Source organism: Pristis pectinata, chromosome 15, assembly GCF_009764475.1.
Source record: "Pristis pectinata isolate sPriPec2 chromosome 15, sPriPec2.1.pri, whole genome shotgun sequence".
In the NCBI taxonomy this organism is placed as follows: domain Eukaryota; kingdom Metazoa; phylum Chordata; class Chondrichthyes; order Rhinopristiformes; family Pristidae; genus Pristis; species Pristis pectinata.
Window position 1 is genome coordinate 30,701,762 of NC_067419.1, and position 26,717 is coordinate 30,728,478.

At 41.5% G+C, this 26,717-nt stretch overlaps 1 protein-coding gene across 3 annotated transcripts in view; it reads right to left on the reverse strand.

Moving 5' to 3' along the window:
• Positions 1 to 26,717, reverse strand: part of LOC127578505 (dual specificity tyrosine-phosphorylation-regulated kinase 2-like) — a 140,638-nt gene that overhangs the window by 42,921 nt on the left and 71,000 nt on the right. For 2 of the 3 annotated variants that reach the window (XM_052030634.1, XM_052030633.1), the window contains exon 3: positions 19,112 to 19,257. The exons of the other annotated variant lie outside the window; for it this stretch is intronic. In XM_052030634.1, the coding sequence (XP_051886594.1) occupies positions 19,150 to 19,257 (108 nt within the window). In that variant the 3' untranslated portion in view covers positions 19,112 to 19,149. Of the gene's footprint in view, positions 1 to 19,111; positions 19,258 to 26,717 lie in introns of those variants that run through there. 3 annotated transcript variants of the gene reach the window in all.

The window sequence follows — 26,717 nt, forward strand, 5'->3', positions numbered from 1 at the left end:
TCCTACTTTTCTCCTAACACAAAAGAACTGAATATTTGGCTGCACAAATAACAACTGACACCCAAAGTTAGCCCAAAAGAAAAGACTAAAACTCCAAACTTTAAGAATCAAATTAATGCTTGCTTGAGTGTTTCTATTCTGCCCTGTTTCGCATTTGGTGCTAATTTCATCATGCTTGTCAAAGCGGAGAATAGTCTTAACTTCTAAATGAATATCACCATGTCCCATATTAAATTAGCAATTATCTCTAATGTTATGGAGACAGACTTCCTTTCATTACGGCCTCCTTACACTTCCTTTCCCCTTCATTGCACAAAATTTTCCCTTTGGTCCTGGAAAACTCAAACTCCAATAGTCTTAACGAATAATTTTTATTAATACCCCTGGCCAGTCATCATCTTTAAAGAGCTAGTATGCAAATTGTGTTGGCTGATTAATATGCTCTCTTTTCAAAATGAGCAAGGGTTGTGGTATGTGCCCTAATGCATAGATATGATTACTTATGTGAATATCATGGCAGAGTGGTTAAATTACTAGGTTAGCATCCAGCTATTTGAGCTATTGTTCCAGGTGTGGGTTTAAATCCCATAATAGCCAATGGGGAATTTATATTTAATTCAAATAATTAAATAAAACTGAAATAATATCAACAAAATTAACAATGAAACCACCATACTGTCTATAAAAACATCTGGCTCACATCTTGTGAACAAATAATGAAACTACAGAATGATTTTTTTACTAAGGTTAATGAAAATCCTTCAGTTCATGGAATTTTTTAAATTATAGAAGATTTATAATACCGAAGGAGGCCAGTTCGTTCTGGGACTATGCCGGTCAAAAAAAAACTTCCCAATTGAATCCCACCTTCCTGTACTTGTCCGTAGTCCTACAGGTCACAGCTCTTCAAGTACACATCCGAATACTGTTTAAATGTGATGAGTGTTTCTCCCTCTATCACCCTTTCTGGCAATGAATTGTAGGCCCTTACTATCCCCTAGGTGTTTTTTTTTCATGTCCCCGTAAGTCCTTCTACTACCAATTACTTCAAATCAATGCTTCTTGGTTTTTGACTTCCTTGGAAAGGGAAATAGGTATTTATTTACTCTATCTGGCCTCTCTAATTTATACACTTCAGTTAAATCTCCCCACAGTTTCCTCTGCTCCACAAAAAAAAACCCAAGTTTATCTAATTTTTCTTCATTGCTGCAATTTGCCAGTCCTGGCAATATCCTCATTTACCTCTTCTTTACCCTTTCCAGCATAATCACAACTTTTCTGCAAATGGTATCCAGAACTATACTTAGTGCTCAGAATGTGTCCAAGCCAGTGTTGTATCCTGTTCCAGCATAATCTCCCTACTCTCATATCCTATGCCTTGGTTGATAATGGGTAGTATCCCTTTTTAACCACTCAATGGATCTCTCCTGCTGTCTCTAAGGATCAATGGACATATACTCCAAGGTCCTTTGTTGTTCCATGCCACTCACTACCTACCATTTGTCCCTTTTTGTTGCACCTCCCCAAGATGAGAAGGTGACCTGCATTTTATATTGAGGATTCCATTTATTCTAAATAGAACCCTCTTACTTTATGAATTACAACTCTGTGTGATTAAAGTAAAGGTTTCCGGCCTAGAAATTGCACATGGACCTTCCTTGGTGTACAGACATTTCAGTAGCAGGATCAATTGTGGGCCTGTTACAGTATAATTTAACCACACCTGGACCAATGACTGTTTGCCCATTGGACAATTTTCTTTATGTTCTCTGGAGCATACAAGTCAAAGATATGCTAAATCCAGAATCAGGGCCTGCTCTGGGGGCTTGGGGTGGGGGGAGTGGGGTGGAAAGGAGGGAGGGAATAGAGAACAAGAAGGAATTCAGTTGGGGCTTGGGAGGATGATGTTACCAGGGATTGCACTCACATTGGAATGGATATCTTGAAATCAAGGACTGAGTTAGTGGGTGCAAAATCAGGGCCTGAGTCTACTCAAACTAAAACAGCACTACAGCTCCATCTTTTTAGACCTCTAATTATAATTAACTGTCATCTACTAGGATCCCTCTCACAAATTTTACATTATGAAAGGACACTATTCAGCTTTAATATGCTTTTCTAGCTTCTTGTTAAATATATCTGTACTATTCACCACTGTTTCATAGTAATTTCTGTATTCTCACCACTCTCAAGGTAGTAAATTTGCTTCTAAATGCCATTGATGATAATCTTATATTCTTGTCTTTTAGTTTTTCTTTTTCCACACAAGTGAAAAAACTCTCCACCATCTGTGCTCCATACAAAAACCTTTTGTAATTTTGGGTCATCTGTCAGCTTGCTTTTTACAATGGAAGGGATAACCAACATCCACATCATTTCTTCTCAGGTACATCTTTGCATTTGACATTCTGCTTACAATTTATTTTTCACCTTCTCTAGTAGTTCAATATTTTTTTTATAATAAGGCATGCAGAAATATAAGACTTATCTAACCAAAATGTTAGACAAATTTACCAGAACTTTTCAAATCTATTCAGTTAGAAGTAAACCCCTTGGTTTGGTTTTCTTACAGCTTTATTGACCAATTTGTACATGGTGTTCCCAGAACCCTTTGATCCTCTATTGTTTAGGTTTGAGTAATATGCAACTTGTCTTCTGATCATAATACATTACTTCATGATTATCTGTACTGAAATTCATGTATCAATTACATAACTGCCCTGCAGGTTTATTACTAAATAGTTGTTCTTTGGCCAACACTCCTCAGTTCTGATTACCCTTCCCTCTTCGTGGCCACCTGTAAATTGAGAAATATTTTTACTCTAAACAGCTGTTCTTTAGCCTCACAACCAGCTAAGTATTTATAATTCTTCTTTATCCTTTGATGCTATGTGTTCTGAACTTTTTCATTTATCTATTAAAGGCCTTTTGGAAATTCAAATATAATTGTCTACAAATTGAGTTTCACCTATTTTAGGTACACCGACCAATCATTCTGTTGAGCTCCAATGCCTGTTCGGGTCCCACTCACTGAGATGGTGACCATCATGACTATATGCAGCAGATGACAAGGAACATGGAGGTGTCCATCTCCAAGATCTTGCAAGTTGGTTCAGATTCAGGAGACATCTCTGGAGGTCAGAAACATTCATTTGCTGGGAATCAGCATCAATCCTGACATACAGCATTTACTGGGTTAAGTGAGGTACAGACAGAGGCCACACAATATCATTTGCTTCCATACCACCTCATGATCCAGCTAGAGGTCTGCTCTCTGCTTGCTCAAAGCTTCAGTTGCCACACATGAAGAAATTCCTGCTTTTAATGCACATGGGGATGCAATCCATTAATGACTCATGGTTCCACAGGAGCAAAACTACACATGAACCTCTAGCTGTCCTGCATGAGAAAAGATGCTGCACTTTAGCAGATTCATCTCCTGCAGAAGCAGAGATACAATATGTAAGCAGATGGCTTTCATACATGAGCAGAGGTATGGCACATGTGCTCCTCTCCCTTCTGCAACAGCAGAGGTACACCTCTTCATTACAAGCAGGATACTGTTCAGATTGACTCAGGTAACAATTGCTGTTGGAAGTCACAAGCACAGTCCACACAATGTCAGACTATGTAGAGAGCTGACACTAAGGAGAAAGCACCAATTCACTCCCTATCTCGGGCAGCAACTACAGTGCCCCAAAGAGACCTCAGGCTACTCCTTCAATTGGCCAAAGATTGAGGTCAGCCCATCTATGGCAAGGACTTCCAGTAGGCCATCAAGGACATCTGTGCAGATGCAAAATTAACAGAAGTAGCCATCCAGATTACAGACTGCAACTATATATTGATTATCAAAAGAGAAAGGCACAACAGTATGCAAGTTTACAGACAATTTTATCATTTTCTGTTGCCTTATTAGACACCAGTCATGTTCAAATGCATCCTTGTTGCCCTCAATCACATCCTTCATTATGCAAAGGTAGGTGACTGATGTGAAAGCTGCTGGTATTGCTCCAGAGCTTCCTAGGCCTCAAATACAGTTGTGCTTGAACACAGGTATCTGGGCTGTTTGTTGTAGCATAATATTTCAGCTGTGCATGTTGTTGGGCACATCACAATGTCAAGCAAAGAGCAAGCTCACAGAGAACCCAAATGTAGCACACTGGTACGAGCCAGGAGCCAGGATACCCTAAGAGGAACAGTGAAACCAGGACTGCTCTAGAGTTGACAGCTCTAAGCAGCCAGGAGACAAAGTATACCCAAAGGTTGACCAATACTCTGGCAACTAGGGCTAGTGAAACCAGGGTTCTTATGCAAGGCTCCAGATGGGGGTCAGGTGTGTGTCATTATGCGATTATTAGTGCACAGACTCCATGTGCTGCACAACGAGGCACCATCAATGGAGTCGAATCCAGGGCCAGCACTTGGAACAATGACAGTAACCACCCCCCCACCCCCCCCAATGGGAGCCTCCAAGTGACCCACCGGGCTTATCTGGATGGTTCTGATGGAATTCCTGAATGAGGGAGGGGTCCAAAATGAAGGAGTGAGGAACTCAGGAATGTTCCTCCGGACCGTATCCCTCCCAATCGACCTAGAACTGCAGGCCCCTACCCTGGCAGCATACATCCAGTAAACGCCGGACGGTGTATGCTGGGTGGTTGTCAACAATCCGGGGAGGTGGAGGGGACTTGGCTGGAGGGCACAGTAGACTGCTAGCCGTTGGCTTCACCTGAGACATGTGGAAAGTGGGATGTATCTTCAGGGTCGTAGGCAATTTGAGATGGACTGTTGTGGGATTGACGATCCGCTCAATTTCAAAAGGTCCCAAGAAGTGAGTACCTAGTTTCTTGGGCTCATCCTTGAGGGGGATGTCCTTAGCTGAGAGCTAAACCTTCTGCCCAGGCTGATACACTGGTGCAGGAACCCCCCAATGATCAGCAAATCTCCAGTTGCAGTCGGCGGTACAGAGCAGGGCCACGTGTGTGTCCTCCCAGACCTTGCGGCAATGGCAGAGATGGTCCTGAACTGAGGGCACAACGATGTCCCCTTCATGGATGGAGAACAGAGGAGATTGGTAACTGAGTGAACATTCAAAGGGGAATCTTCCAGTGGCAGTGCAGACCAGAGAGTTGAGGGTATACTCAACCCAAGCGAGGTGGATGCTCCATGTCGACAGGTTGTTCGTCATTATGCAGCGTAGTGCTGTTCCTAAATCTTGATTCGCCTGTTCCATCTGGCTGTTCGTCCGTGGATGGAAACAAGATGATAGGCTTACGGACGTTCCGAGGGCCTGACGAAAGGACCTCCATACTGCAGAGACAAACAGGGGACCCCAGTCAGAGACAATGTCTGCAGGGATTCCGTGGAGGTGGAAGATGTGTTGGACGACCAGGTCGGCTGTCTCCTGAGCTGTAGGAAGTTTGGGAAGGGCCACAAAATGCACTGCTTTGGAAAAGCAGTCCAGTATGGTGAGGACAGCAGTGTTCCCATGAGAAGGGGGCAGTCCCATGACAAAATCCAGGGCGATATGAGACCACGGACGGCTAGGTACGGGTAAGGGACGAAGCAGTCCAGCAGGTGGTCGGTGGAAGGCTTTTCCATGGGCGCAGACAGAACAGGTAGAAACAAAGGAACTGGTATCAGCGTCCATGGAGGGCCACCAGAAGTGTTTCTTCAGGAGGAAGAGCATCCTATCAATCCCCGGATGGCAGGCGAAACGAGAAGAATGTCCCCACTGCAGGACTTGAGACCGCACAGAGTCTGGTACAAAAAGACGGTTGGGTTGTCCGTTACCTGGGTCAGGTTGGATCTGTTGGGTATCCTTCATTATGGCCTCGATCTCCCAGGTGAGGGCTGCCACCACACAGGACCGGGAAGGATGGTCTCAGGGTTAGGATGGTCCTCCTCGGTAGTGTATTGCTGGGAGAGAGCATCGGGCTTCCCGTTCTTGGACCCAGGACGATATGTTAACGAAAACCAGAACCTGCCAAAGAATAATGCCCACTGGGCTTGACAGGAATTCAGGCGTTTAGCGGTCCGTATATATTCCAAGTTCTTGTGGTCTGTCCAAACGATAAACGGATGTTCTTCTCCCTCTAGCCAGTGCCTCCACTCCTCTAACACAAGCTTGACTGCCAGTAACTCCCGGTTCCCCGCATCGTAATTACATTCGGTGGGGGACAACCGGCAAGAAAATAAAAGCACAGGGGTGCAGTCTCTGATCCAAACCTGAGCGTTGCGAGAGGACCGCTCCCACCCTGAAGTCAGAGGTGTCGACCTCCACAATGAATTGGCTGGATGGGTCTGGTTGGACCAGGATGGGGAGGACATGAAGTGTCTCTTCAGGTCTGAGAATGCTGAGTCAGCTTCGGGGTTCCACAGAAAAGGGGTCTTAGGTGAAGTGAGTTGAGTAAGGGGCGCTGCCACCCGACTATAATCCCTAATGAAATGGCGATAGAAATTCACAAACCTCAGAAACTGTTGAAATTGCTTGCGTGTTGTGGGTCGAGGCCACTCCGCCACTGCCTTATCTTCTCGGGATCCACCCTTACTCGTCCACTCTCGATGATGTATCCTAAGAAGCCAACGGAGGGGACATGGAATTCATATTTATCAGCCTTGATGAAGACCCTGTTCTCCCAAAACCTTTGGAGGACCTGACGGACATGCTGGGTGTGTTCCTGGAGACTGCTAGAGAAGATCAGGATGTCATCCAGATAGATAAACATAAAGAGATTTATGAAGTCTCGTAGGACATCGTTGATCAGAGCTTGAAAAACGGCGGGAGCATTGGTGAGGCCGAATGGCATTACTAGGTATTCAAAGTGGCCGAGAGGGGTATTAAACGCTGTCTTCCACTCGTCTCCCTCCCTTATCCTGACCAGATGGTAAGCACTTCGTAGATCAAGTTTAGAGAATATGGTGGCCCTGTGAAGTAGTTCAAAAGCAGAATTGATGAGGGGCAGTGGGTACTTGTTTTTGATGGTTATGTTATTTAGGCCCCAGTAGTCGATACACAGACAGTGAGCCGTCCTTCTTCCTCACAAAGAAGAACCCTGCACCTACCGGGGAGGATGAGAGACGAATAATGCCTACCGAGAGAGATTCATTGATATACTCCTCCATTGCTTTTTTCTCTGGTTGGGAGAAGTTATATAGTCGACTGGTAGGTAGCGGAGCTCCGGGGAGAATGTCACTTGCGCAATCGTATGGCTGGTGTGGGGGCAGGGAAAGATCCCTTTGTTTGCTAAATACTTGCCCTGGGTCGTGATACTCTGCTGGGACCCTGGACAAGTCTGGGGTTTCAGCAGCCGACGAACTAGCAGTAGTCTGTACCGGAGAAAGGGCTGACTGGAGATAAGTGGAATGGCAGAACGGACTCCAACTGACTATCCTGCCTGTGGCCCAATCAAGGTGGGGATTGTGGCGGCTCAACCAGGGGTACCCAAGGACCATCGGCATCTGCGGGGAGTTTATCAGGTGAAATTGGACCTGTTCCCGGTGGTTTCCAGAGATCAGCAATTCTGGTGTACAGAAATTGGTGTACACCAGAAATCTGGTGTAGAGAAATTGGAGGTGTACAGTGCGTGACTCAGGTCAACATTCTGCCATCTAGTGCCCAAACTTCTAGAGGGGTACTCAGTGGCTCCCGAGGAATCCCGGCCCAGGAGGCTACGTCTTCATCCAACAGATTTCCCTCGGCACTGGAGTCCACCAAGGCGGAAAGGGACAGGGACTGTTGGAGGCATCTTATGGTAGCTGAGATCAGCATCCAGTTCTGGGAGACCATAGGGAAAGTTGTCTGACTTACCAGGACCCCCCTCTCTACTGGTGAGCCCTCTCCCCTTGGCCGAAAGGCTCAAGTGGTAAGAAAATGGCTAGGCTGGCCGCAAGAGGCAACTCCCAGCTCTTAACTTCCGACGTCGTTCAGAGGGAGAAAGGTGGTTCCGTCCCAGTTGCATTGGTTGCTCCTCCAGGGTGGTGCCATCGGCTGGGTTGGAAGCACCTCTAGGAGCGGAAGGAGAAGGAGCAGAGAGGCTCGGGTCAGGAGAGTCTGGGAAGGTGACCTGTGGGGTGAATGGAGGTGTTGGCCGAATCGTCCTCTCTCTCTGCCATTCCCAGAGTCGGTTGTCCAGTCTGGTGGCTAGGGAGATCAACGCATCCAGGCTGGTGGTCTCATCTCGTGCTGCCAACTCATCCTTTATCCTGTCACCGAGGCCTTGCCGAAAAACCCCTTGGAGAGCCTCCTCATTCCACCCCGAGTCGGCCGCTAACGTCCAGAACTCCGCGGAGTATTCCGCGACGCTGCGGGAGCCCTGACGGAGGGTGAGTAGTCATTTGGCTGCCTCTTTGCTCCTGATGGAATGGTCAAAGACCTTTCTCATTTCCTCGATGAAGGTGTGAAATGAAGAGCAGGTCTCTGGCTGATTGTCCCAGATGGCAGTGGCCCATTCCAGCGCACTTCCTCGCAACAACCCCACAATAAATGAGATCTTGGATCTCTCCGTGGTGTACATGGAGGGCTGCTGCTCAAATACTAATGAGCATTGTAGTAGGAAGGACCGGCATTTTCCCAGATCCCCAGAGTAGGGTTCTGGGTCAGGTACGTGCGGTTCCTTGGGTGGTCGGGTCATCGAACCATAGGATGATGCTCCTACAGATTGTCAGGGCTGGTCAGACGGAGTTCTCAGAGTGGAGGTGGTAAGAAGAGCAGAGACTCAGCTGATCTGTTCACTGACCTAACCAACATTTGCTGCTAGAGTACAGCAGTCTGCCATAACCTCCCAGAGCTGCTGGTTGTGCCAGCCCAGAAGTGAGCCCTGGCTGGTGAGGGCTTCATACAGGGGATTCATGTCTGCTGGGTTCATGGTGGCCAGAGTACTCTGTCACAATGTCAAGCGAAGAGCAAGCTCACAAAGAACCCAAATGCGGCATACTGGTACGAGACTGGAGTCAGGATGCTTCCTCAGAACCAAACGCAGACAGCAACTGGAAGGAATCTTGCCTCGGGGCTCTTAGGCGGAGTCCCAACACAGAAACTGGATATCCTAAGAGGAACAGTGAAACCAGGACTGCTCTAGAGTTGACAGCTCTAAGCAGCCAGAAGACAAAGTATACCCAAAGGTTGACCAATACTCTGGCAACTACAGCTGGTGGAACCAGGGTTGTTATGCTAGTCGCCAACTTATGTCAGGAGATCAGAAATAGATGTTATGCAAATATGACATCTTTACATGGATTTCTGGTGCCAGAAACTGGTTCAAGTGTTGGTGCAGTCTAACTCCAGGTAAAATGGAATTTTTCACTATTTAACTTTTAGGCCAGTGTATCTACCAGATTGCCTTTGCCCACTCTCAAAGAACTTAGTGATTGATTAAAAAAGACTTTCCCTTTTGAAATCTAGGTTTACTATTCATTATTAACTTCTTGCTTTCTAGATATTATATTTTCTCTTTTCTGAATGGTTCCACCAATTTTTCTACGACTGACATTAAGCTGAGTGGTCCTCTGGGCATGTGCTATATGAAATATAGTACCCTGAACATGTATTATCTGCCTCCTTCTATACAGCTCTGACATCATCATCAGTCACTCCTCTGGTACAATGACTTCTCTTCTGATAAATTATTAAATAAACACAATATACACAATTCAACACAAGTAAACATAAATTCTGCAAAATTTGTTGGGAATGCAGGTCAATAAAGAACATTCCTCCACTAGACTGGCTGACCGCAATGGTCAATAAATATATATTGAAAAAGTGTCCCATTAAACAGAGCTACCTTGCTGACATTGTGCAGCTCAAATAGGGGCCATAAGATGGATTATATTAGCTTGTACTACTTAGAGAAAAATAGATTAATCTATTCAATGAACCCTTCTTATATCAATGCATCGAATAGACCACAGTTTATGGTCTATTTATCTTCATATATTGCAGACATTTGTTTTCATTACAATTTATCTCATCTTTTTCCAGTTATTCAACAATGAAACAACTCCAATTCTTTTAGTTTTAAAGCATTAGAATAATGAAGGGATTCAGCATGACACATATGAAAACGTGTTACGTGGAAAGAGAACCAGATGTGCGGAATACTTCATCTTTAGAACTGCTGAATTGCAGAAAAGGTAATCACTTAATGCAGTTGAAGCATTCGAAGCAAAATCGGTCAGCTCCCTAACTCTAATCACAGTAGATAAAATGTCTTTCTTCAACTTATACATACATGCAGACCCAGTAGGATAAGATAGTTCAAAATAACTTGGATTAACCATAAGTAAACATATGTTGGCCTAAAATAGACACTGCTACCCAATCCAAGTAATCTCCTACACTTCTCAGCATTATCCTATTTTCTCCTTTGCTCTCTGAATCATGTCACATCATATTTTCCCTTATATGCTCCTCTCTTTGGATGTTTTCCTTGACATTATCTAACCACGTCATGCTAAGTGCCACGTACTACTGCTGAAAATATATCTGAAAATATCAGGCAACCCGAAAAGAGATTCATCCATTCTCCAGTGCATCTCAGTGACTGGAATTCACATAAATAATAGTCACATCTATCATAATAACAAACTCAATTATTCATCACTTCACTGTAGTCGCTATTGGTTCTAAATCAAGACTTGATTTGGATTATCTCAGCATATCTGTTGCACAATTCATATCCCTATTTGTAATCTAAGAGATAGTTAGAACTCAAAGTGCAGAAAGATCTGACAAATACTAAATTTTATGTTGTTTAGTAAAACATTTATCTCAGCAAGCGTATCTCAACTATTATTTAGTTAATAGCATCTATAAACTAAATGTTTTTCATATGGTTTGTTCTAAAATATGATTTTCAGGCATGCAGCCAAATTTCAAGTTTAGCCCAGTTCTGCAATAGTTCATTCAATTCTTTTTTAGTTAACGTTTACTCTTCCAGCTCATATTGTTATAAGAATGTTTTATTTAGTTTGGGGCAAAAATAAAATGGCTGTACTATAAATCTATAGTACTTTTACAGACACTTGTGAGAAAAATATAAACAATTCAGAGCTTCCCATTGTAAACAATATCCTAATCTGCTATTGTTTTATTCATTTACAGAATACAGGTTCTGCTCACACATTTATTGCCCATCCCTAATTGTAAGGCTGTATATAATGACAAAGCTTTTCTGAGAAAGAACAGAGATGATTGGTAAATTGTTCTGTTAATAGTTCCAGCATCTGTAAATTAATGAGATTGAATTAAAGCAAATTATTCATCTGTATCTGTCCTCTATTTCTCTAGTAAAAATTACCCACCTTTATTGGGAAAATTATTTAGCTTCTTTAATAAGATCCATTTCCCTGGCTCTTTAAAGGAACGATTTCCTGAGTAAGTTGAATTTGCTTGCTGTACTATTTACTACAAGAGGCCATTTGGTCTCTACCAGCTCCCAACAGACCAATCCTGTCATTTCCATTCACCCTCCTTATTTCCCTGTAGCTCTGCAACCTATTCTCTGCCACATGTCCACGTAATTCTTTTGGCACTTACCTACATGAAGGGGTGACTTACAGTAGCCAATTAAATTACCAGCACATCTTTAGAATGTGGGATGAAACCAAAGCAGCTGGCAGAAACCCACTGTCACAAGGAGAACATGTAAACTCCACACAGTCAGCACTCGAGGTCAGAAACGAACACTGGTCCCCAGAGCTGTGAGACAACAGCACTAACCGCTACACCACCATGCCACTCCAATACAATTGGCTGTTTGCTATAAGCCCACGAATACCCAAGGAGTGCCACCAACTCATTGGCTAACACAATGTTTTCAAAATAAACTCTGCAATTTTTACAAGCTCATGACGAGTTAGGACTTCAGGAGACTAAGGCCGCCATCAAAGTCTGCATCATAGACCAGATCTCATCAATTTTTCTGAAAGCTCACTTTAGCTCATTCAGACTGACTGCTCCAATGCAGAGCTGAGCTTTAAGCTCCACGGCCAATTAATCACCAACATTGCCTACTTTCCATTCTCAAACATTGCTCTTCTCCATCCTTTCCACTCCTACTTCTGCAGAAACTCTACATCGCTGTACTGTCAAAACGTTTTTTTGTTACAGATGAATCCTTGCTGGCCTTATAGTACCCACATTATAAACTTCAAAGTATTCACAAAGTTTTCATCTCCATTCCATCCTATATTCCATGCCACATCGTATCTGACTCACCTATCTATCCATTTTCTAGCAATCCCTTACCATGTCACTTTCAAAATACTCATCTTTGCATTCAAACCTCCTCCCGAGCTTTGATCCACCTACTTCTCTAGCTTCATCTAATGCAGATCCCTTTCTTCACCTTTCATTCTTCTTGTATTTTTTAACTCCTTCACAGATCTTGTAGATAAGTCCTTCATTTATTGGTGATGGTCACAATTACAGACACCAGCATTTCTTCTACATTTATTAAATTATTTTAACTTAAATTCCCCAGCTGCCATGATGGGATTCAAAATAATGCATCTGGATCAATGTCCAGCTCTGAATGCTCATGCCATGAATTAACTATTATTCTTTTGTACCCCTGCTCTACATGATATCACTCTTCTTCTTCTTCGCAAGGTGCCTAAGGGATTGACAATGATTTGCTTCCATTCCAGTTCTGTGGGTTCTGAGATGGATATGAGACTAATGTGAGATCTGCAGCTGGTGGGGCAGGAGGCACCTGACAGTGCCGGTAGGTAGTTAGTTTGGGAGGTAGTGCACTTCTTCTGTTTTAGAGGCCTGATGTTGAGCATGCAAAGAGTGCAACCTGCCCATTGAACTTCAAACATGCAAATCTCAGCAGGCCAAAGACTTTAGAGATGTACTTTGGTGATGGTGAATTTTATCACTGATGTCTGCTTTCCTTAAGAGGCAGTTCCCATCACGGGAAGCCTGTTTACCAGGCTTTAGTTGTGACCTTTATTGCTGGAGGCAGGGTTGTACAGTGGGAGCAGGTGGCAGGGGACCTTTTTTTTTGCAGGTGTTAAATGTAAGGTGCTTTTTCTCAAGTGCTGCAGCTCGATGACCGAAATTGGTTCTGGAGTTTGGGCAACATGCATTGAACAGTCTTCCATTTGTCCTGTAGATTAGCTCCACTTCAGCAGGAAGCTTGCTGGAGCTAAGGTTCAGTACTGGGGTGAGAAAGATTGAGAAAAGTATTGTGGCGATGATGTGACCTTGGTTGACACCAGTGTGCACTGAGCTTGGGTCTGTTGTGGACCCATTGGCTCTGATCATGCCATCACAAGGTAAAAGTAAGATGGAGATAATCATCTATGGGCAGACACTCTTGAGAAGGATGTTCCACAGTCACTCTCGATTAACAGACATCAACCACATTGACCCTAAACTTCAGTACCTCCTCCTACCCCATGCCATTTCAATCCTTACCATCACATAAACCTTAAAAAAAATATTTCTTGAGCTCCTCAACACCTCTCCAAATGCTTTTCCTGCTGTGGCCAGTGACATCTGTGAAGAGAATTGGATCATTACATTGTATTAAATCTGTATTAAAATAATTAAGTTGTTGGCTCCTTCACATGAATATTAATTATACATTTTGAGTATAAAGCAGGGCTCTCCTCAGGTGTTTCAATGGTTATATATGTGCTAAGCCAAACAAAAAATAAACTTATGCCATTAATGTGGTACCTCATACCTTTTTGAAATGCCAAAACTCTTTACAATCACTCTTGCCTTTGAGAGAAACTGTGACAGAATATTTGCAGATGGCAAGGTTTCAGGTGAAAGATCTGGTAATCTACGTTTAGCTTTGCTTGTTGTGGTTAAAATGTTGGTCAGAAAAGGAGAGGAACCACTTTTCCTTTTCAAACAGTGTGGTAATATCTTCCTCATCCATCTGGACAGACAGTTAGACTTTCTGTTTAATGCCTCATCTTAAAGGCAGTTGCCTTGAAATTCATCTACAGCTGGTGGTGCTAAGATCAATGGAATCAAATTTTAAAAGAGAGTGCAACATATTGCCACTTCATTATATCGTACTTAATACTATTGACTCGAGTTGAATCTCTGGATTGTGAAAATTGGCATAGGGCAAAATCAGATTAAAGAAATGAATGCATAGTTGGTATGACAGAAGAGAGCTTTGGTTCAAGGGCACCAGCATCCATGCTGAGGAAAGTGGGAGCTGTATCATTGGCATGATCTACATCTGAACCTGTGTTTTAGCAAGCTACGTAACTTGGGAATTACAAAGGATTTTAGACTAAATTATGGAGGCAACTGATCAAGTTTGCAAAGGTGTGGTAAATCAAAAAGTAGAGATAAGGCTAGAGAGAAAAGTGTGAAATATGGGAAATAAAAACAAACTGTGGAATGGAGAGGAAATATCTGAGAATAAATCAGTAGATAAGGCTAGAGGTTACAAAGGCTCTGTATCTGATTCCACAGAGAATTTGAAACAAAACAGATGAATTGAGAGCAACACACAAAATTCTGGAGGAACTCAGCGGGTCAGGCAGCATCTATGGAGGGAAATGGACAATTGACATTTCGGGTGGAGACCCTTCATCAGGACTAGAAAGAAAGAGGGGAGATAGCCAGTATAAAAAGATGAGGGAAAGGGTGGAGCAGGAGCTGGCGGGTGATAGATGGATAGATAGATGAATTGAGAGCACAAATAGAAATAAATGTTTGATCTAATAGCTAACACAGAGACTTGGCTGCAGGACAACCTATATTGGGACTTGAATATTGAAGGACGTGAAGCTAAGAGGTGGAGCAATGGCTCTGTTAATTAATTATGTCCTTAGTGCAATAGTGAGAAATGACCTTAGTTCAGGAAACTAGGTTACAGAAGCAGTTTGGGTGGAGATGAGAAATAACAAAGGCATGTCACTGTGGGAGTGGTGTACAGATCCCCTAACAGTAACTACATGTAGAATAGAGTATAAAGAAGGAAACAATGGGAGCGTGTCAGTAAGGTATGGCAATAATCATGGGGGGATCAGATGGGCAAAGGTGGCCTAGATGTCAAGATAATAGAATGTTTTGGAGGTAGTTTCTTAAAACAGCACTTTCTGTGCTAACCATAGAGCAGGCTATATTACACTTAGTAACCTGCAATGAAATAGGATTAATTAATGACCTCATCATGAAGGAATTTATAGGTGGTAGCCATCATAATATGATTAAATTTCACATTCATTTTGAGAGAAAGAAGAATAGGTCCAAGACTAGTATTTTAAACTTATGCAACCATAAGGACATGAAATCAGAGATAGCTAAAGTGAACAGGCTAATTAGGGTAATGGATCAGTCAGTTGAGATGCAGAAGCAGATATTTAAGAAGGTCTTTCAGAATACACAGAATGGATAAATTCCATTAAGAAAGAAAATTTCCAAGGGAAACATCTACCATATGTGATTAACTAAAAAAAACAAAGATGGTGAAAAATTCATGTAATTGTACAAAGATGTGCAACAGGTCAGAAGATTGCAGATCATGCAAAAAATAGCAATAAATGACTAAAAAATTAGTAAGAAAGAAAAGCTAAAGTTCAAGCTGAAGCTCACCTCTCAGAGTCTTTGGAACTCTCTTCCTCAAAGTGCAGTAGAGGGAGAGTCTCTGAATATTTTTAAGGCAGGGCTTGATTATCAAGGGGATGAAAGTTTACCAGAATTAGATGAGAATGCAGAAATGAGATTGCCTATGATATTAAATGCCAGACAGGCTTGTGGGGCTGAGTGGCCTACACCTGCTCATTTGTTGTATCTTCGTATGTCCGTAAGTGCATACTTAATTTCTAGGCAGGTGATTTTGACAAAGTGGTTCTTTATCCTGAGTTTAAAAGTAAAATCAGATTATTTGATTAAGTTATGCTCAAGGAAGTTCCAAGTTTATTTCTCATGTGCGCTGTATTACCTGATCTCAGTTACGGTGAAAGGGATTAAACCAGAGACTGAATATAGAACTTCAGGTACCATTCGAGCTCTCATTGAGAAGGTAAAAAGAACTCCAGGCAGTGTTCAAACTCCTATTGCAATTCAATAATCTCTTTGGGAAAGTTTGCACGCATAGACATGAGGTGAGGACAAGAATAATCTCAAGGAAATCTGTGCATTTCCCTATGGTAAAATAATCAAATATTTTCATGTAATAACAGTGAACACACTTGAGAAAATACTTGTTTTGTTGTATAATTCATTAGGCTGCCTTGAGATTGCACCATAAAATCACAATTATTTATTTGTATTTAAAGAATTGACATTCAAATGATGTGTCAAATAACTACTAATCCCTGAGAAACAAGTGCTGGAACTTTAACATGTTTACCATCTAAGGGAAGAAAAAGAGGAAAAAGTGACTGAAACAATTTCACTATTAATAAACATAAGCACTATAACTGGTCTTCTGATGGTTTTGCCTCTATAGTTTTCAGAACATCATACTAAGTGTCCTTCTCTGAGGATTTTTGTTATTTTAAATTCATTAAGATAAAGGTCAAAGGCAAGGTCTGAAGGTCAGACATGCCAGTCCAGAGAAAAATCATTGCGGATTTAACCGGTCAGCTAATCATTCTCTCAACCTTTACATGCATTGAAGGTCCAACTGCAATAGAGGATTTATTTTTGTTGTAATCAAAGTCCATGTTTACTTCAAAAGTGAATGTTTCAGCATTTGCAATTGTTCCCAACTCCTTCATTTCAGAACTTCATTTTTGAGGTACACTGGTTAATTTTAAAACTAGTTTTGAATATTTTATGTTGATATTCAACAATTTCAGTGCTATTTTGTGCTTTGTAATGCAGGCAATAATTTGTGTGGGGGTCATAAGTTTAAAATATGTTTGTAGTCACAATTGTGGGTGATAGAGTGAAACAATTATTTAAATAGTGGAGCAAAGTGAATATTTTTAGTAAAAAAGGAACCAGATTTAGGCAAAATATGCTCTGTGTGAATATTTATTTATCCTGCCTAAAAAAATAGTTTTACATTTCCTTGTTTGCTTCATTTTCTTATGTATTCTCTACCTTCAGTAAACCTTATGTAGCGCCGGTATATTACTAAATAATGAATACTTCATTCAAAAGATCTTTAGTAATCTTTAGTTCTTGAAAAATACATTGAACATAAGAGAAACAGACCTATTTGGTGAAAGGTTAAATTCTGAACTTCAATTCAAATTAACAGTTTCAACATCAACTCTAATTTTATAAACATTTAGTTTAGAAGTAATATTCCAGTATATCCTGTTTTTTACCAGTATTTATAGGAACTATTATTCCAGTCACTTTTACTACAAAGCTATCACTCAATGTAAGAATCTATTGAGTCAAGCTGCATTAGATAGCATGCATTGTCCGGATGGCATCAATAAGCCAACAGCTGGGTGCTCTTAAACAGAGTCAATAGATGTCCAAACTAATCTATTCTTGGCTGTCTCTTGACCTGAATCGGCTATAAATGTTGTGGTTTGTTGCTTTGTTCTTAACAATGACTGTTTCATCAAGCAATACAAAAGCTCAGATGAGATTCATCGAAAATCTATGATTCAAGTTTAAGACTAAAAGGTAAATGTTTCCCAATATCTATGCAATTTGGTTTTAGAGAATGAAGCTTTTCTTCAACAAAACTCATGAAAAGAAAATGTCATTAACTTCACATATTTAAAGTTTCCTTCAGTCAATAAATTTAAACTGTAACTGTTCACAAAGTCTTGTCAAGATCAAATGCAGCTTCACAACAATTTTAATAACTACTAAATTTAGTAATACTTACAAAAATAACAAAAATGTTGCAATTTTATTCCGTGCAACATAGAAAAATTGTCAGGACATTATTGAAAATGGACCTTTTTGTTGTGATCATTAAATGCTGCCTTGGGGAAAAATAGTTATCTAACATGAAAGCCCCTTTTGTGCAGCAAATCCACTATTTTTAGATATAGTAGTATTTCACATAAAGGCTCCAAAGGGCAAGGACCATACACAATTGACTAATTGCTTTAGGATATAAAATGTTCTCTTCTTCCTTCAGTCTTGAAGGTTTGCATTGTTTAATCTCAGTATGGTGCCAAGATCTGTTTTACTGATAAGATAGGAATTCACTAACACTAAGTATGTCTTACACCTTTCTGGCTCACTTGTGATCATCCCTAGGAATATACTTTGCTCTGCAAATTACTGCACAACTATTGTTTACAAAATATTCTCTGATTTACAATCAAAAGAACTTTAGTCACAATGGCAACAAATGCACATGCTGAAATATTGTTCCAGCATGGCATACATGCCTTTACAAGAAGGGACGGCTGCTTCAATTTCAGCCCAAGTTACCCATGGGAACTGGAATATACCAATTTAAGAATCAACCAATGAATGTCCTATTAAATGCAATACAACCCAGGTAAGTGATTGGAGACACAAGTGACTGCAGATGCTGGGATCTAGAGCAAAAAATAAACTGTTGGAAGAACTCAGTGGGTCAAGCAGCATCAGTGGAAGCAAAGGGTTAGACAACGTTTCGGGTCATGTCCTGATGCAAATCGGCCAATCATCCCTTCGCCAAAATGTCGACCATCCCTTTGCCTCCTTGTATGCTGTTGACCCGCTGAATTCTTCCAGCAGATTATTTTTTGCTCCAGGAAAGTGATTTATTTTTGTATCACTGTAATAAAGATGTGCTTTGTGTCAAAATGTCCCAACACTAACATCATCAATAAAACACATGTTTACACATTTGGATTTGATACAATTTCTATGTCAGTTACAGGGAGTGTAAATTGCAATACAGATGGAGAGATTTAATTTGACAATATATAACTGCTGTGTTGGATATTGTAAGACAATTTAATTTATAACTTGCATTACAACAGTACATTAGATAAAGAAACTCATCAAAAATGTTAACTCACATTTGGCTCTAGTCGGGTGGGAATAAGTAATAAAAGGAAAAGATTCACAATGCATTCTGCAAAGCTTAGGATCTTTTATTAGGGTTACAGTTTCATTAATAACCATAACTTATACCCAAATGGGATTTGATAAGAGAGAATATTAATACTTCCTCTTCATTTAGATCATACAGCATAAAACAGGCCATTCAGCCCACCACATCCATGCTGACCAGTCAGCACCCATCCATATTAATCCCATCTTCCAGCACTTGGCACGTTGCCTTCTATGCCCAGGCAATTCAAGTGCTCATCCAGACACTTCTTGACTGCTGTCAGCAACTCTGCTTCCACCATTTTCTGTGGCAAAATAGTATAAAGCAAGTACTTATTTTATTGGAACCACAAGAAGATCACTATTGTATCATTACATCTTTGACAATTACTTTCAATGTCCCTCTAACACTCTCATGAGAGGGTTGAACTTAGATTTAGTTCCACAGCCTCTTTTTCCAATCTCCTATTCATTTTTGTTCAGCACTTACATTTATTAGTAATTTTATTATCGTCGTTCTTACCTTTTTCTTCAACAAATCCATTTAGTGGTACTCTAACAAAGGAAATCAACATGCATCACCATGGTTAGACAGACCTGGAAGTTTCACGAACAGTTATACATTATTCTACAATGTGGACAACTTATAACGGATATGGTAGAGTTGTATGAGCGTTTTTGTATTTTGTGGCATCCCTTTCTCACATAAAGAGCATGATTTTTCAATCTATGGAATTGTTCTGAAGGGAATATTTGAGAAAAAAAAGTAACAACAGAGAATGGTGACCACAACTGATCCACTGAATTTAAAATAAAGACCTCAATATTAATTGAGAGGATCTTTGGGAACAGTATAGGAGGCCGTGGTCTGATATTGCATGGGAAACCAAGGTAAATTCACGGTGGATAGAAGAAAGTTTCGTGCTACAAAGAGGTCTGGGCTGGACATGCCCCTGAAGGTGACAGGCAATAGCATAGTGACAGACTCACTCTGATAGTTCCTTGAACCATCTACATTGCATCACTAGATTAGTCATAGAGCTTTCCCCTCTTGCAGTAAAATAGAGCACACAACATGAGGGGAAGGGAGAGAAATGGTCTTGTTTGCCAGATGAGAACAACAGAAGAACAACACCCTTTATAACTTCTTCCACAGATAACAGCTCCAGTGAGCTGCACCCTTCTACTGCTCCCTGGTTGCAAGCTTATCATTAGTAGATGGTGCTGCCATTGGTTCTCTCTCTTATAAACAGCTGCAACTTTCTCAAAGGCTTGTTGGCTCTGTCCTTGCTGCTGCTCGCTGTGCTCTTCAGATGATGTAATTCAGAAAACCCTCCAAAGCACAGAAAGTAAACTTTCTACAGAAATACTATAAATAAGCCCTTTCTCACTTAAAGGGTCAGCTGTGAATGCTATGTATTTATTGTAGCAAGTCTCAGGAAGGCCAAATTAACTACAAGTTAACCAACAAAAAATGTTATATTTTCTTTATAGAGTGTAATTTACTCAGAGATTTCTCCCTTTCCCATCAACTTCAGAGGTACATGTAATCAATTCTTAACCTGTAATTTATTTTGAACTATTTGAAATCATTTCATTATCTGGATATAAAGTAGCAATTGCAGGCTGCAATCAGGAGAAAAAGCATGCAAGTTGAGAATGGACTATATTCTTGCACATGACAGGGGACAGGGAATTTTGTAGTTGCCTATTTAGACCAACCTCTTCGATAACTGTGTCATCATACCTTTGAATTGTGTCTAAAGCTATAAGCTCTTCTACAAACCTTGTTCCATACTAAACTCCCCATTGTGAGCAATGTGATATAAAAAAAATCAAACATGATTGTTACTTTTTTCTGATGCATTTCATTCACGTTCAGTGGGAAAGATGTCCAGAAAATGAAGCCTTATCTCGCCACATCAAAATGGAGCAATGTAGTTTTGTGTAGGGGTTGCACAGCCATCTATACTAATTTAGTAATTACTGAATTAATTCAAACCCTTGTTCCCCATTCCTATGAGAGCAGAAGAATAAATATGAACAGACCATGAGACTGAGTTACAAACGGGTTAAACAATATTAATTTGATAGTGGCAGGAAATTGCTACAACAGATTTTGCTTATCTTACAAAACATTTCATTTACACCTCACTGAAAATAAGAATACTAACAAAGGACAACAGCTCTCTGTGTAGAAATAAACTTGGATAACGGAAATTAAATTCTTCGTTTGGTTTAGTCCAGCCACCACAGAATCTCCAGTTGACTAAATGATGTTGATTTTGGAGAATGCTGCTTAAGATATACTTCTCCTACCACTTGAGATTGAGGAAAACAAGATCTCTTCTATACTTCAACCAAGATTAGCAAATTAAAGTGTTGATCTCCCAAATTCCTCCAAGGTGTGTGGCCTCAGCTGGCTTCATCCCAGATATGTTGCTCCAACCCACTTTCTTGCATTTCTTAGCAAGTTATGTTGACTGCTCTGGGAATAAAATGAGCAACCTGCATAAAATAATTTAGCAATCAAAACATATTTGCAACAGGAATAATGTCTCTGAAGTGGCATGTGCAAACCTGATGGTGATAAGCATTCTCTTTGCCATATAGAAAATGTTAGCAAGGATAAACAGATTGCTGTGGGATTCTCACTCAGCAGGTAGAAAGGAAATTTAAAATGAGCAGCCACATTTCATAAATAGACAATAAATATATATAGAGGGAGATTATTTTATGATTTGAAATGTGACAAAACACTTATTCATTGCAGAGATCAGGTATAATAACATTTCCCATATGCACATACACCAGCTAAAAGAAAGTCTTGCAGGAATACTTGCAACTGTTGCTATGGTTACTGTAACTGGATCAGAACAAATACATACAGATATGTCTAAATGAGAACACTTACTTATTTTCCTTATAGATAGGGAGTGAGAAAACCTTCAGGCATGATGAGAGAAAGGTTGTGAAATAAAGAATTACAGAATGGAAGACTAGGCTGAGCAGTAGTACACAACAGAAGATGCAAGTTTAGTTTTGATGTTTCCTTTATTACAATGGTGACTGAATTCAAAACAACCTTGTTGGTTATAAATTGCATTGGGATTCCCTGAAAGGGATACGAAAGGCACCGTATAAATGCACACTTTTTACTCTAAAATACCACAAAAGAACTAAATTCAACATTAATCCGCTCAGCTAAATTTCCTTGACTCACACTCTCTGCAAAAGATCTAAGGTGCTACCATTTTTCCCTGCAATATCCTCACTCAGTTAAACTGAAGACTCAGGCATTGATTTCAATGTTCCCACTTGTGGGAAATGGGAGCAGCTGATGGTTGCTTGATTTACACCCTGCACAATATTTACGATTTAACTCATTCTTTCGCAGATTTCAAAACTATCGAAATCTACATCAACATATTTCTCTTTGACAGCTTTTAGTGAATCTTGTCAACTCCTGTTTCTATTTTATATCTTTTTTAATATGCCCAGTCCTATGAACTTTTGTCTCTTGGCTACTCATTTCATTTTAATCATAGAACAGTACAGCACAGTACGGGGCCTTTGGCCCACAATGTTGTGCCGACCTATATAAACCTTATCCCCATTCAATCTATCTCCCTCTCTACCTCCCATAACCCTCTATTTTTATTGCGTCCATGTGCCTATCGAATGGTCTCTTAAATGACCCTATCGTATCGGCCTCTACCAACCCCCCACCCCCCCGGCAGTGCATTCCACGCACCCACCACTCTCTGTGTAAAAAGCCTACCTCTGACATCTCCCCTGAACTTCCCTCCATGCACCTTAAATGAGTATTGGCCATTGCCACCCTGGGGAAAAGATGCTAGCTGTCCACTCTGTCTATGCCTCTCATAATCTTATATACCTTCATCAAGTCTCCTCTCATCCTCCGTTGCTCCTTAACTCGCTCAACCTCTCCCCATAAGATATGCTCTCCAACCCAGGTAGCATCCTTGTAAATCTCCTCTGCACCATCTCCAAAGCTTCCACATCCTTCCTATAATGTGGTAACCAGAAGTGAACACTATATTCCAAGTGTGGTCTAACCAGAGTCTTAAAGAGCTGCAACATTACTTCGTGGCTCTTGAACTCAATCCCCCGGCTAATGAAAGCCAGCATATGCCTTCTTAACTGCCCTATCCACTTGTACGGCAACTTTGAGCGATCTAGGTACTTGGACCCTAAGATCTCTCTGTTCCTCCACACTGCTAAGAATCCTGCTATTAACCACGTACTCTGCCTTGCAACCTACGACAACCTTCTTCACTATCTACTACACCACCAATCTTCATGTCATCTGCAAACTTACCAGCCCATCCTTTCACTTCTTCATCCAAATCATTTATAAAAATCACAAAGAGCAGGGGTCCCAGATCAGATCCCTGCAGAACACCACTAGTTACCGACCTCCAGGTCGAATACTCCCCTTCTACAACCACCCTCTGCTTTCTGTGGGCAAGCCAATTTCGAATCCACACAGCCAATTTTCCATGGATATCATACCTTATGACTTTCTGAATGAGCCTACCATGGGGAACCTTGTCAAACACCTGGCTAACATCCATATATACCACATCCGCCACAATACCTTCATCAATTTGTCTTGTCACTTCCTCAAAAAACTCTATTAAGCTCGTGAGGCATGGCCTGCCCTTCACAAAGCCATGTTGGCTATCCACAATAAGACTACACTTCTCCAAATGCTCATAAATCTGTCCTGAAGAATCCTCTCCAACAGTTTGCCCACCACTGATGTAAGTCTCACTGGCCTATAATTCCGGGGATTACCCCTTTTACCTTTCTTGAAGAATGGAATAACGTTTGCCATCCTCCAATCCTCGTGTACCACTCCTGTGGCCAGGGAGGACTCAAAGATCATCGCTGATGCTCCAGCAATCACGTCCCTCACTTCCCATAGTAACCTAGTCTGAGCCCGGGGACTATCCTAATGGTTTTTAGTAGCTCCAACACTGCTTCTTTCTTAACCTCGACATGCTCCAACACGTTTGCCTGTTCTACGCGAACCTCACATTCGTCTAAGTCCCTCTCCCTGGTGAACACTGAAGCAAAATATTCACTTAGGACCTCCCCTACTTCCTTCGCCTCCAGACACAATTTTCCCCCCTTATCCCTGAGCGGTCCTACCCTCACCCTAATCATCCTCTTGTTCCTCACATATGTGTAGAACACCTTAGGGTTTTCCTTAACCCTACTTGCCAAGGCCTTCTTTTGTCCCCTTCTAGCTCTCCTAAGTCCCTTTTTAAGCTCCTTCCTGGCTACCTTATAACTCTCAAGAGCCCTATCTGATTTTTGCTTCCTAAACCTTAACTTCTTCCTCTTGACTGAACTCATCTCATGTCACGATCAGTGTTTTACCCTAATGTCACAGTTCAAGATTGTTTGCCAACTTTCAGTGCATAGGATCTCAACTCCAGCCCTTTTATGCAAAATTGCGTCTGAAAGTGGTAGGCTTCTCCAAGACAACTGTACAGACAAGGGTACCCTAGGATGTTATGGGTAGCAAGAGAGGAGATTGATGGTGCCTTGGCAGAGATTTTTGTGAGCCACAGGTGATGTATCAGAAGGCTGGAAGATAGCTTATCTTGTGCCTTTATTTAAGAAGGGTAGGAGGATAAGCCTGGGACAGGACAGTACATCAGTGGTGGGAAAGCTTTTGGAAGGGACTCTGAGGGATAGGATTTATTTGCATTTGGAAAGGCAAAGACGATTAGGGATCACCAGCATGGCTTTGTGCATGGAAGTTTATTTTGAAGATGTAACCAGGAAGATTGATGAGGGTAGAGTGGTACACTTTGTCTACATGGACTTTAGCAAGGCCTTTAACAGGACCCGTGTGGTAGGCTGGTCTGGAGGGTTAGAACACATGGGATCCAGGGTGAGTTAGCAAATCAAATACGAAATTAGCTTGGCGGTTGGAGGCAGAGGGTGGTAATGGAGGTTTGTTTTTCGGATTGGAGGCCTGTGACCAGTGGTGTGCCAAGGAGATCAGTGCTGGGCCTCTGTTATTTGTCATGTATATTAATGATTCAGATGAGAATGTAGGAGACATGATTAGTAAGTAAATTAGTTTATTATGTTCACATGTACAGAGGTACAATGAAAAACTTTGTTTTGCACGCCATCCATACAGATCATTTCATTACAACAGTGCATCAGATAGTACAAGGGAAAGAAATAACAGAATGCAGAATAAAGTGTTACTATTGCAGAGAAAGTGCAGTGCAGGCAGACAATAAGGTGCAAGGTCATAACGAGGTAAATTGTGAGGTCAAGAGTCCATATAATCGTACTGGGGAACCTTTCAACAGTCTTATAACAGCGGGATAGAAACTGTCCTTGAACCTGGTGGTACATCCTTTCAGGCTTTTGTGTCTTCTGCCCGATGGAAGGAGGGAAAAAGAAAGAATGCCCAGGGTGAGAGGGGTCTTTGATTATGTTGGCTACATTACCAAGGCAGCAAGAAATGTAGACAAAGAGTCCATGGAGGAGAGGCTGGTTTCCGTGATGTGCAGAGCTGTGTCCACAACTCTCTGCAGTTCCTTGCGGTCTTGGGCAGGGCAGTTGCCATACCAAGGTGTGATGCATCAAGACAGGATGCTTTCTATGGTGCATCGATAAAAATTGGTGAGTGTCAAAGGGGACATGCCGAATTTCTTTAGCCTCCTGAGGAAGTAGAGGCGCTGGTGAGCTTTCTTGACTGTGGGGTCTACGTGGTTGGACCAGGACAGGCAATTGGTGATGTTCACTCCTGGGAACTTGAAGCTTTCCAGATGACACCAAAAATGGCAGTGTGGTGGACAGTGAAGAAGGTTGTCTCAGACTACAACAGGATATAGATCAACTAGGAAAGTGGGCAAAGGAAAGGCGGATGGCATTTAAATCAGTCAAGTGTGAAGTGATGCATTTTGGAAAGTTAAACCAGGGCAGGACATACACTGTGAATGGCATGCTTGTCTTCATTGGTCAGGGAACTGAGTATAAACGTTGGGATGCCATGTTGCAGTTGCACAAAACATTGATTAGGCCAGACTTGGAGTATTGTGTGCAGTTTAGGTACTGCACTATAGGAAGGATGTGATTAAGCTGGAGGGGGTAAAGAAAAGATTCACAAGGAAGTTGCCTGGACTGGAGGGCTTGAGTTATCAGGAGAGATTGGATAGTCTAGCTCTGTTCTCCCTGGAGCGAAGGAGGCTGAGCGGTGACATGATAGAGGTATATAAAAAGTCTTAGGAAGAGTAGATAGCCAGAGTCTGTTTATCCTTGGGAGGGGTGTCTAAAACTAGTGAGAGGTGAGAGGGAGGAGGTTTGAAGGGTAAAATTTTCACCAAAAGAATAATTGGTATCTGGAATGAGTGCAGAGGTGGTGGAGGCAGGAACAGTAACAACATTTAAGAGGCATCTTGGCAGGTACTTGAATGAGCAGGGCACAGAGGGATATGGAATTAATGCAGGCACATGGGATTAGTATAATCGGCATGATAGTCAGCATAGACATGGTGGGCAAAAGGGCCTGTTTCTGTGCTGTACAACTCTATGACTCTAAACTGTAGGTAGATGACAGTGACTAAAATGCAAGGCAGGGGATTGTTTCTGATGAAAAACAAAGAATGACCAGTTTGCTAATGTGCCTCATCATTCATAGACACCTTATACCTCAGTGTCAAGGGTTGTTTATGATTACTGTTAAATCAGGAAGAGGAAGCTTTTAAAA